The sequence below is a fragment of the Nerophis lumbriciformis genome, linkage group LG39, assembly GCF_033978685.3.
Source record: "Nerophis lumbriciformis linkage group LG39, RoL_Nlum_v2.1, whole genome shotgun sequence".
Taxonomy (NCBI): Eukaryota; Metazoa; Chordata; class Actinopteri; order Syngnathiformes; family Syngnathidae; genus Nerophis; species Nerophis lumbriciformis.
The window spans coordinates 14,373,998-14,387,371 of record NC_084586.2 but is presented as its reverse complement, the minus strand read 5'-3'; the positions used below and the strand labels follow the sequence as shown (position 1 = coordinate 14,387,371).

Sequence of the window (13,374 nt, the reverse complement as noted above, 5' to 3'; positions counted from 1 at the left end):
AATGCATTCTAAATGGTAAATAAATGTTAGTAAAAGTCAGCTAACAATGGAGGTAATGGGATTCTCTCTATTAAGCCTATAAAGCACAGGTGTCAAACTCAAGGCCCGGGGGGCCGGATGTGGCCCGCCACTTCATTTTATTTGGCCCCTCGAAAGCCTGGAAATAATATGTATCGCTAAAGTACGGTAACTTTTCTTACTTGCTCCGAGTCATGTTGCTTACGGCCACTAGAGGGCGATACCGTGAGATTCTACCATGTTTCCAATATGTGTTTAAAAGTTCCGCTTGTGAAAATACAGTCTTTTAAAATTCAGTGTGTAAAAAATTCAGTGCAAAAAAAATTCCGCGAAAAAAAATTGTGTGCAGAATTATTTGTTGCTTCAAAAGTCAAGACTCACTTCTGGTAACCTAAGCACCTCATTGGCTGCTTCTGAGACAGGATCAGCCTTAATTTACCTGAAGTAAATAAACAAATATTTCGGCACTGAATTGTTTTTACACTGAACTTGAAAACACTGTATTTTTTTACAGAGCACATTTTAAAACACCAATTTTGATTCAAGGAAATTGTCAGCATGATTTGATGTAAAGAAAATAAATAAATTAAGTTCACAAAATTTAAAATGCAAAAAATCAGTTACATAAGTTCAGTGTCAAAGAAAAGCTTTTTATGATAATATACAAATTAACCTTCCCTCTTTACCTTTTTTGATTAAACTTAATTTAGGTACAAAAAAATAAAATCTAACTTTTAAACATAAAAAAGTGTATAATTATCAGCTCATTTTAAAATGTTGCAATAAAACATTTTATTTTATTATCAGAAAACGATTCATATTTATTAACACACAAAAGTACCTCAAATTGGTACCGGTATCGACATTTTTTTTTGTTCGTTTGTCGCTTCCAAACAGGCTGCAAGAGGGTTCCCTTTTTTGCATCGGCGCCATTTCATTAATTTTTTTGGTAGCGGAACAAAATAAGCAAAGTGAACCCTCCTGTCAGTTATCCACTCGATTTGTGTCTGTGGGCGGCGGCGGGGATGCAAGCACATAAACACACACAGATAAGTTTAGCCTCATGACATGTAAGACTACCCCAAAATATAATCACGTGTTCCTTTTCCTATTTCTGAATTTTCATCATTTTTACAGACAAATTTTTACAGGAAATTGTCAGCATGATTTGATGTAAAAAAAAAAAAAAAATAAGTTCACAAAATTCAAATGTAAAAAATCATTAAAAAAAAGCTTTTTATGATAATACAAACCCTTCATACCTTTCACTTTACCTTTTTTGATTAAACTAATTTTAGGTATTAAAAAATAAAATCTAACTTTTAAACATAAAAAAAAGTGTATTTGTATACTGTAAAAATATACTCTAATAAATCGTGAATAAACACGATTGCTATTAAAAAAGTGATAATTTGTCAACTTTTTTTAACAGAGAAAATGAGGTGGCACTTCAAAATGTCCACAGTTGATCATAGCACTTACTTTTTCTCCAAGTCATGTTCCTTAAGGCCACTAGGGGACGTTACCGTGAGATTCTACGATGTTTCCAATGTGTGTTTAAAAGTTCCATTTGTGTAAATACAGTGTTTTAAAATTCTGTGTGTAAAAATTCAGTGCAAAAAAATTCAGCGTAAACTAAGCACCTCATTGGCTGCTTCTGAGACAGGATCGATCGCTTCAGCCTTAATTGACCTGAAATAAATAAACAATTATTTCGGCACTGAATTTTTTTTACACTTTACTTCAAAACACTGTATTTTTACAGACCACATTTTTAAAACACCAATTTTGATTCAAGGAAATTGTCAGCATGATTTGATGTAAAAAAATAAAATAAAAAAAATTAAGTTAACAAAATTCAAATGCAAAAAATCAATTACATAAATTCAGTGTCAATAAAAAGCTTTCATAATGATATAAAAATTAACCTTCATACCTGGCAGCGTTTCACTTTACCTTTTTTGATTAAACTACATTTAATAATTATCCTCTAAAGGCTTAGTGGCCACATGCGTGGACAGCACCTTTTAGCTCTTATTTCCAAAATTGTGTACACTATAAATGGGTTAATAAATAAATGGGTTATACTTGTATAGCGCTTTTCTACCTTCAAGGTACTCAAAGCGCTTTGACAGTATTTCCACATTCTCCCATTCACACACACATTCACACACTGATGGCGGGAGCTGCCATGCAAGGCGCTAACCAGCACCCACTACTGAATTGGGGTCTTATGGCCACTTATGTGGACACTTATACTGCCATCTGGTGGTGTCAGAAGAGTATAACATACAATGAATTTGGGGAAAAAAAGTGTAAAAATAAGAATTAGCATGTCACTAAACATGAAGTACACGTTTGTTACTTATGGACTAAGTACATCATATCAAAAGATGATTCTTAGTTTTTATTCTAATTCGGGTCCAATAATCCCAAATAGGAAAGATAAATAAAAAAAAGCATGTAAACAAACAGCTTGGGCCTTAAGAGGTTGTATAATAAAATAAAATCCAACTTTTTTTTTTACATAAAAAAGTGTATTTTTATACTGTAAAAGTATACTGTGCACTAAGAAAACGTGAATAAACACGATTGTTATTAAAAAAAAAAAAGTGATAATTTTGCAACTTTTTTGACAGAGAAAATGTGGTGGCACTTCAAAATGTCCACAGATGATCATAGCACTTACTGGGAGTCGCTTCATTTTGCTCCGAGTCATGTTGCTTACGGCTACTAGGGGGCGATACCGTGAGATTCTACAATGCTTCCAATTATTAATCAGCATTTATTGGCTTTTACATGATAGCACCTTACACCTAACAGGCTAACTTACCTTCTGGTTTTCTGACCTTCAGGCGCGGCGCGGCTGGTGGGCGGCTCGTCGTCCAGCAGCGGGCGGGTGGAAGTCTACCTGAACGGCCAGTGGGGGGCGGTGTGCGACTCTCACTGGTCCGACAGAGACGCCAGCGTCATCTGCAGGCAGCTGGGGTTGAGGTAGGCGGAGCCACTGCTGGCGTACGCGATGCGATTGGATGTTCTCACCGGGTTTGGGTGTCTCCCGGACAGCGACATCGGCACGGCGCTGCAGCACTCCCAGTTCGGCTCGGGCTCCGGCCTCTACCACTTTGAGCGCCTGGGTTGCCGTGGCGACGAGACGAGCCTGAGCGCGTGCAGGAGCAAGACATTTGTCACGGGAGACTGTAACCATGGAAACGAGGCGACGGTGCTCTGCGCGCCTCCCGAAGGTCAGCAACGTTCTCCACTCACCTGAGACCGACACACAATTGTGTGAAGGAAAATGTTCATAGAAGACTTGAAATTGTCGTAAAAATTCCGAAAATGGAAAGTTGCTATTGATGTTTACGAAAATGTTGTCGATGTCTACGAAATAACGTCTGTACTTCAAAATACTTTATTCGATAGTTACGCAACAACATGAAAATTAGGTGCATTGATTTAGTGAATTATCTTCACTAAATCACATATGTTAGGATCATTATGAATTCTTACTTCAGTGGCGTTCCGTGCGTTTCCCACCTAGGCCTCCGGCATACTTGCCAACCTTGAGACCTCCGATTTCGGGAGGTGGGGGCCGGGGGGCGTGGTCAGGGGTGGGGGCGTGGTTGGGGGCGTGGTTAAGAGGGGAGGAGTATATTGACAGCTAGAATTCACCAAGTCAAGTATTTCATACATACATACATACATACATATATATATATATGTGTATATATATATATATATATATATATCCTGAAAATATGCAAAAAAAACTGTGTTTAGATAATTGATACTTCAAACTTGCATAAATAAATATTAAGGAATATAACATAACTTCTGAGAGCTTCAAAATGTAATGAATAAAATGCTAAAGTTGTTGATAAACAAGCAATTATTTTAATAATTAAATATGGTCATTTTAAATGAATTATTATGATAATTTAAAATTAATTATTTCAAATATGTTTATTTTAATGTATAATTCTATGGCCGGATGTAATAAGGAGTCATAAAAAATACAAATAAAAATACAATTAATTTTGATGTTTTTAGCAAAATATAGTAAAAATGTATTTCGTTTTTTTTTTTTTAATTAATAAATATATTTATTTTTAGGTAAGACAAACATAATAATACAATTTATCTCTAGTCTGGATGATTTAGTTCTTGTCACCCTGTTGTCCTCCCGTCATGAAAAAAGGCTGTCCTCACTCAGGTCCGCATGGAGCTGGAGGGGGCGTGGCCTCCAGCTCCGGCTGAAAATCGGGAAATTTTCGGGAGAATATTTGTCCCGGGAGGTTTTCGGGAGAGGCGCTGAATTTCGGGAGTCTCCCGGAAAATTCGGGAGGGTTGGCAAGTATGGCCTCCGGTGATGTCCGGGACCGGGGGACGGGGTTAAGGGGGGAGGAGTATATTTATAGCTAGAATTCACTAAAATTTAAGTATTTCATATATATATATATATAAAATAAATACTTGACTTTCAGTGAATTCTAGCTATATATATATATTTTTTTTTTTTTTTTTTTTTATTATATATGTATATACATATAAATAAAATAAATACTTGAATTTCAGCGTTCATTTATTTACACATATACACACACATAACACTCCTCTCTACTCATTGTTGTATTTGAAAGTGCAATGATTTGCAGCCAGTAGCACAGCCTTTGAAGGAGCATAAGTATGGGCAGTGTAATATTCTGGGATGTCAATAACCAGGCGAGGTGACGAAGTTACGTCTCTTTACTTCATACTTCAGAACCGACTCCCACACTTGCCGTCAGGGTGCATACAACGTAAACCGTTGGCCAACCAAAAAGTAACCACAGAACACTATGTTCTTTGGTTACTTTTTGGTTGGCCAAGCGGACGTGACGACAGGCTGTCCTCACTCAGGTCTACACGGACCTGGAAGGGGCGTGCCTTAAGTCCGGCTGGAAATCGGGAGAAATTCGGGAGAATGGTTGTCCCGGGAGATTTTCGGGAGAGGCACTGAAATTCGGGAGTCTCCCGGAAAAGTGTATGTATGTATATATATATATATATATATATATATATATATATATATATATATATATATATATATATATATATATATATATATATATATATATATACACATCATACTTGCCAACCCTCCCGAATTTTCCGGGAGACTCCCAAATTTCAGTGCCTCTCCCGGGACAACTCCATCCATCCATCCATCTTCCTCCGCTTATCCGAGGTCGGGTCGCGGGGGCAGCAGCTTAAGCAGGGAAGCCCAGACTTCCCTCTCCCCAGCCACTTCGTCCAGCTCTTCCTGTGGGACCCCGAGGTGTTCCCAGGCCAGCCGGGAGACATAGTCTTCCCAACATGTCCTGGGTCTTCCCCGCGGCCTCCTACCGGTGGGACGTGCCCTAAACACCTCCCTAGGGAGGCGTTCGGGTGGCATCCTGAGCAGATGCCCGAACCACCTCATCTGGCTCCTCTCGATGTGGAGGAGCAGCGGCTTTACTTTGAGCTCCTCCCGGATGGCAGAGCTTCTCACCCTATCTCTAAGGGAGAGCCCCGCCACCCGGCGGAGGAAACTCATTTCGGCCGCTTGTACCCGTGATCTTGTCCTTTCGGTCATAACCCAAAGCTCATGACCATAGGTGAGGATGGGAACGTAGATCGACCGGTAAATTGAGAGCTTTGCCTTCCGGCTCAGCTCCTTCTTCACCACAACGGATCGATACAGCGTCCGCATTACTGAAGACGCCGCACCGATCCGCCTGTCGATCTCACGATCCACTCTTCCCCCACTCGTGAACAAGACTCCGAGGTACTTGAACTCCTCCACTTGGGGCAAGATCTCCTCCCCAACCCGGAGATGGCACTCCACCCTTTTCCGGGCGAGAACCATGGACTCGGACTTGGAGGTGCTGATTCTCATCCCAGTCGCTTCACACTCAGCTGCGAACCGATCCAGTGGGAGCTGAAGATCCTGGCCAGATGAAGCCATCAGGACCACATCATCTGCAAAAATCAGAGACCTAATCCTGCAGCCACCAAACCAGATCCCCTCAACGCCTTGACTGCGCCTAGAAATTCTGTCCATAAAAGTTATGAACAGAATCGGTGACAAAGGGCAGCCTTGGGACAACTATTCTCCCGAATTTCTCCCGATTTCCAGCCGGACAACAAGGCACGCCCCCTCCAGGTCCGTGCGGACCTGAGTGAGGACAGCCTCTCGTCACGTCCGCTTTTCCCCCGTATAAACAGCGTGCCGGTCCAGTCACGTTATAACATCTACGGCTTTTGGAGACTGCACAACTGCGCACACAACAAGAAGGAGACGAAGCAGAAGAACGAAGAAGAGACAGTCATGGCGACGACGAGTGACAGAGAATAGAACGAGGATGGACAATTCAACCGTAAACTCACTCCTCTCCTACAAATTAAATTTCACAGATGCTGTCCATACCTATGATCCTTCAAAGGCTGTGCTACTGGCTGCAAAGCATTCAAATACAACGAGTAGAGGAGTGTTATGTGTGTGTATATATGTAAATAAATGAACACTGAAATTCAAGTATTTCTTATATATATATATATATATATATATATATATATATATATATATATATATATATATATACACACCCATCCATCCATCCATCCATCCATCTTCTTCCGCTTATCCGAGGTCGGGTCGCGGGGGCAGCAGCCTAAGCAGGGAAGCCCAGACTTCCCTCTCCCCAGCCACTTCGTACTTATATATACACATACAATAAAATAAATATATATATATATATATATATATATATATATATATATATATATATATATAGCTAAAATTCACTGAAATTCAAGAATTGCAGTGAATTCTAGCTATACATATACCGTATTTCCTTGAATTGCCGCCGGGTATATATTATCCGCATGCCTCGTTTTACCGCCGGTTCGAACTCGTTTTGCAAAATAATTAGCGCATGCTTAGAATTTGCGCATGCTTAGAATTACTGCCGGGTCAAACTTGTTTAGCAAAATAATTAGCGCATGTCTCGTTTTACCGCCGGGTCAAACTCGTTTCGCAGAATAATTAGCATATGCCTTGTTTTACCGCCGGGTCAAACTCGTCACGTCACGAGTGACACTTCACCTTTCAAGGCGTCATTTTCCCAAAATGGAGGAGGCTAATTTCAATAATTTAAAATCGCATAAAGGGAAGAAGATAAAGAGCTATTCAGTAGGATTTAAGGTCCAAGCTATTGAATATGCTAAAAAGAACAGTAAAAATGTTTTATTAATATAGCTGCGTGTGTCAAATATGAGTCATTAAATGACTCCCTCCTCATGGTAGAGGGCGCTAGTGATCCCAGGGATCATTCTTGCGACTACTCGGCTGCAGAAGAAGTGACAACAACAGTTTTCTAAACTGGACTTTCAATCGAAGCAGGGAAGATCTCCATCGAGACAGAGAGACTTTTAAAACTGAAGAAAGATAAGGAAGACTTCTATAAACAAGTTATCGATGCTTTTGTTCAGAAGGAGCGGCGCATGGACTTCATTTATAAGTAAAGGTAAGACCACAATAACGTTTTTTTTATTACCGGTAAATGTGCTTTTCATGATGGTATCCTTACATCACACTCAAATTTATAAGCGCAGGCCTAAATTTACCGCATGCCTTTGGTAAGCGCCGGAGTGAGAAGAGGTTTTAAATTAATTACTGCCCCTGCGCTAATTCAAGGAAATATGGTACTCCTCCGCCCTTAACCCCCCCCCCCCGCCCACCTCAACACCCCCCCCCCCCCCCAATCTCCCGAATTCGGAGGTCTCAAGGTTGGCAAGTTTGATACATTTACATACTTGCCAACCCTACCGGATTTTCCGGGAGACTCCCGAAATTCAGCGCCTCTCCCGAAAACCTCCCGGGACAAATTTTCTCCTGAAAATCTCCCGAAATTCAGGCACACAAAATAAACAGCGTACCTGCCCAATCATGTTATGACTGTAGAATGATGGAGGGCGAGTTCTTGGTTTCTTATGTGGGTTTATTGTTAGGCAGTTTCATGAACGTCCGCCCAGTGCGGCAACAACACACAACAACAGCAGTCACGGTTTTGTCTACCGTAAAGCAGTTCATCTGCCTAAACAGCAATGTTGTGACACTCTTAAACAGTACAATACTGCCATCTAGTGCATTTGATGAAAGCACTTTTTGCGCGCCACACAGCAATGCATCATCAGTGAGGGTGTTCAGCATGGTTAGAAAAATAATGACAAATAGAACAAGGATGGACAATTCAACCCTTAACCCAACAATGAGTAGATGAGTGTTATGTGTGTGTATATGTGTAAATAAATGAAATTCAAGTATTTATTTTATTTATTTATATATATATATATATATATATATGAAATACTTGACTTAGTATTTCTTATATATATATATATATATATATATATATATATATATATATATATATACAGTCAAGAAAATAAGTATTTGAACACCCTGCTATTTTGCAAGTTCTCCCACTTAGAAATCATGCACCTACCATTTTCATGGTAGGTGCATGTCCACTGTATGAGAGATAACCTAAAAAGAAAAATCCAGAAATCTCAATCTATGATTTTTTAACAATTTATTTGTGTGATACAGGTGAAAATAAGTATTTGAACACCAACATTAATATTTGGTAGAGTAGCCTTTGTTTGCAATTACAGAGTTCAAACGTTTCCTGTAGTTCTTCACCAGGTTTGCACAGACTGGAGGAGGGATTTTGGCCCACTCCTCCACACAGATCTTCTCTAGATCAGTCAGGTTTCTGGGCTGTCGCTGAGTAACACAGACTTTCAGCTCCCTCCAAAGATTTTCAATTGGATTTAGGTCTGGAGACTGGCTAGGCCACTCCAGAACCTTGATATGGTTCTTACGAAGCCACTTCTTGGTTTTCCTGGCTGTGTGCTTTGGGTCATTGTCATGTTGGAAGATCCAGCCACGACTCATCTTCAATGATCTGACTGAGGGAAGGAGTTTTTTGGCCAAAATCTCACAATACATGGCTGCAGTCATCCTCTCCTTAATACAGTACAGTCGTCCTGTCCCATGAGCAGACAAACACCCCCAAAGCATGATGCTAACACCCCCATGCTTCACAGTAGGGACGGTGTTCTTGGGATGCTATGCATCATTCTTCTTCCTCCAAACACGCACAGTGGAATTATGACCAAAAAGGTAAATTTTGGTCTCATCTGTCCACAAAACTTTCTCCCATGACTCCTCTGGATCATCCAAATGGTCATTGGCAAACTTAAGACGGGCCTTACCATGTGCTGGTTCAAGCAGGGGAACCTTCCGTGCCATGCATGATTTCAAAGCATGACGTCTTAGTGTATTACCAACAGTGACCATGGAAACAGTGGTCCCAGCTCTTTTCAGGTCATTGACCAAGTCCTGCCGTGTAGTCCAGGGCTGATTCCTCACCTTTATTAGCATCATTGAGACCCCGCGAGGCGATATCTTGCATGGGGCTCCACTCCCATTGAGATTGACCGTCATGTTTAGCTTCTTCCATTTTCTAATGATTGCTCCAACAGTGGACCTTTTTTCACCAAGCTGCTTGGCAATTTCTCCGTAGCCCTTTCCATCCTTGTGGAGTTGTACCATTTTGTCTCTGGTGTCTTTGGACAGCTCTTTGGTCTTAGCCATGCTGAATGTTTGGGTCTTACTGATTGTATGGGGTGGACAGGTGTATTTATGCAGCTAACGACCTCACACAGGTGCATCTGATTCAGGATAATACAGTGGAGTGGAGGAGGACTTTTAAAGGCGGACTAACAGGTCTTCGAGGGTCAGAATTCTAGCTGATAGACAGGTGTTCAAATACTTATTTTCAGCTGTATCACACGAATAAATTGTTAAAAAATCATAGATTGTGTTTCTGGATTTTTCTTTTTAGGTTATCTCTCATACAGTGGACATGCACCTACCGTGAAAATTTCAGACCCCTCCATGATTTCTAAGTGGGAGAACTTGCAAAATAGCAGGGTGTTCAAATACTTATTTTCTTGACTGTATATATATATATATATATATATATATATATATATATATATATATATATATATATATATATATATGAAATACTTGACTTGGTGAATCCGAGCTGTAAATATACTCCTCCCCTCTTAACCACGCCCCCGCCCCGCCCCCCACCCCCCATCTCCCGAAATCGGAGGTCTCAAGGTTGGCAAGTATGCATTTATATACACAAAAACCCTTTTTACTGTTTTTATCTACCTTTGAATCGTGTTTTTAATCACTGTTTAATAATCTATGGATTGTATTTATCTCTTATGTCATTTTATCATTACTTGTACTCAACCTACTGTCCTATGTGCGACTGTACATCTACTGCCTTATGGTCAATACAACACTCAAAAGTTCGTTTAGCATGTCCTTGTAACATAAATGGCATTTTTAACACCCTATTTTCAAGTATCTCTGAGGATTTATGTCGTGAACTTACTCTTAAACTAAAGCTAACTGTATTCTGCTTCGTCACCGTGGTTACCGTCGGAACCAACGTCCGCCATCTTAGAAAATAACCCTGAATGTGACTCGTTTTTAACTCATAAAATTAACAAAACAGACCTTAGCTTAACATTGCTTACTCTAAAAGGTGCAGAATAAATTATGCTACTGCTTGTATGTGTAATATGCAAACCAGCTTACCTGCAAAACAATTAAATCAGCGTTACAACCGGAGCTTGATGCATCTCCTTTTTTTTTTAAATTCACGTACTGACAGACTTCTTCTACAGCGCCAGCTACTGATACCAAAGGCACCAAGCGCCCTCTGCTGGTGTAACTAAATATTGCATGTTGCATAGAAATACATAGTAAACCTTGACATCACAAAAAATGTGTCTATAAACAGCATTTAAATCGAGTTTTCTGACCTTAAATAGTTTTTAATTGGGGAGGGGGGCACTATTTTAATCCAAGTAAATCACTTTGTGCCACATCTATTAGGATCATTACAAATTCTTACTGGATTTGGATATTACAAAAACACAACTAATATTTACGAAAAAAATTGTTCGGTAAAATTTTTTTTTAACGATTACACAAACATGTGCGTAACACACGTTGAAGGCTAAATTGTCTTTGCTGTTTACGAAATCACGTCTATTGGGTTAATTGAGGACTGATTTGGATGTTTACGAAAATACATCTGCATATTTACGAAAACCATTGTTCGGTTAAACTTTCTTGAACGATTACGCAAAAATGTGCGTTCAGGCACGTTGAAGGCTAAATTGTCTTTGCTGTTAACGAAATCACGTCTATTAGGATCATTACGAATTGTCACTTGATTTGGATGTTACGAAAACGCAACTGCATATTTACGAAAACCTTTGTTCAGTTAAACTTTCTTCAATGATTACGCAAAAATGTGCGCAAGTCACATTAAAGGCTAAAGGCTAAATTCTCTTCGCTGTTTATTGAAATGACTTCTATTAGGATCATTACGAATTCTTACTTGATTTGGATATTACGAAAACACAACTGCATATTTACGGAAAAAATTGTTCGGTAAGAAAATTCTTTAACGATTACGCAAACATGTGCGTAACACACGTTGAAGGCTAAATTGTCTTTGCTGTTTACGAAATCACGTCTATTGGGTTAATTGAGGACTGATTTGGATGTTTACGAAAATACATCTGCATATTTACGAAAACCATTGTTCGGTTAAACTTTCTTGAACGATAACGCAAAAATGTGCGTTCAGGCACGTTGAAGGCTAAATTGTCTTTGCTGTTAACGAAATCACGTCTATTAGGATCATTACGAATTCTTACTTGATTTGGATGTTACGAAAACGCAACTGCATATTTACGAAAACCATTGTTCAGTTAAACTTTTTTCAATGATTACGCAAAAATGTGCGTAAGTCACATTAAAGGCTAAAGGCTAAATTATCTTCGCTGTTTATTGAAATTACTTCTATTAGGATCATTACGAATTCTTACTTGATTTGGATATTACGAAAACACAACTGCATATTTACGGAAAAAATTGTTCGGTAAAAAAATTCTTTAACGATTACGCAAACATGTGCGTAACACACGTTGAAGGCTAAATTGTCTTTGCTGTTTACGAAATCACATCTATTGGGTTAATTGAGGACTGATTTGGATGTTTACGAAAATACATCTGCTTATTTACGAAAACCATTGTTCGGTTAAACTTTCTTGAACGATTACGCAAAAATGTGCGTTCAGGCACGTTGAAGGCTAAATTGTCTTTGCTGTTAACGAAATCACGTCTATTAGGATCATTACGAATTCTTACTTGATTTGGATGTTACGAAAACGCAACTGCATATTTACGAAAACCATTGTTCAGTTAAACTTTCTTCAATGATTACGCAAAAATGTGCGTAAGTCACATTAAAGGCTAAAGGCTAAATTATCTTCGCTGTTTATTGAAATGACTTCTATTAGGATCATTACGAATTCTTACTTGATTTGGATGTTACGAAAACGCAACTGCATATTTACGGAAAAAATTGTTCGGTAAAAAAATTCTTCAACGATTACGCAAACTTGTGCGTAACACACGTTGGAGGCTAAATTGTCTTTGCTGTTTACGAAATCACGTCTATTGGGTTAATTGAGGACTGATTTGGATGTTTACGAAAATACATCTGCATATTTACGAAAACCATTGTTCGGTTAAACTTTCTTGAACGATTACGCAGAAATGTGCGTTCAGGCACGTTGAAGGCTAAATTGTCTTTGCTGTTAACGAAATCACGTCTATTAGGATCATTACGAATTCTCACTTGATTTGGATGTTACGAAAACGCAACTGCATATTTACGAAAACCATTGTTCAGTTAAACTTTCTTCAATGATTACGCAAAAATGTGCGTAAGTCACATTAAAGGCTAAAGGCTAAATTCTCTTCGCTGTTTATTGAAATGACTTCTATTAGGATCATTACGAATTCTTACTTGATTTGGATATTACGAAAACACAACTGCATATTTACGGAAAAAATTGTTCGGTAAAAAAATTCTTCAACGATTACGCAAACTTGTGCGTAACACGTTGAAGGCTAAATTGTCTTTGCTGTTTAAGAAATCACGTCTATTGGGTTAATTGAGGACTGATTTGGATGTTTACGAAAATACATCTGCATATTTACGAAAACCATTGTTCGGTTAAACTTTCTTGAACGATTACGCAGAAATGTGCGTTCAGGCACGTTGAAGGCTAAATTGTCTTTGCTGTTAACGAAATCACGTCTATTAGGATCATTACGAATTGTCACTTGATTTGGATGTTACGAAAACGCAACTGCATATTTAC

General features: G+C 39.0%; 2 protein-coding genes across 4 annotated transcripts in view; one reads left to right on the top strand and one right to left on the bottom strand.

The window, feature by feature from the left end:
* LOC133577898 (cerebellar degeneration-related protein 2-like) overlaps window positions 1-3,274 on the bottom strand; it is a 64,412-nt gene extending 61,138 nt beyond the window's left edge. For all 3 annotated transcript variants that reach the window (XM_061932013.2, XM_061932014.2, XM_061932015.2), the window contains exon 1: window positions 2,852-3,274. The gene's annotated coding sequence lies outside the window, so the exon portion shown is untranslated. The remainder of the gene's footprint in view (window positions 1-2,851) is intronic.
* LOC133577900 (neurotrypsin) overlaps window positions 1-13,374 on the top strand; it is a 63,120-nt gene that overhangs the window by 12,338 nt on the left and 37,408 nt on the right. The window contains exons 3-4 of the mRNA XM_061932017.1: window positions 2,874-3,012; window positions 3,085-3,263. Of these exons, the coding sequence (XP_061788001.1) occupies window positions 2,874-3,012; window positions 3,085-3,263 (318 nt within the window). The remainder of the gene's footprint in view (window positions 1-2,873; window positions 3,013-3,084; window positions 3,264-13,374) is intronic.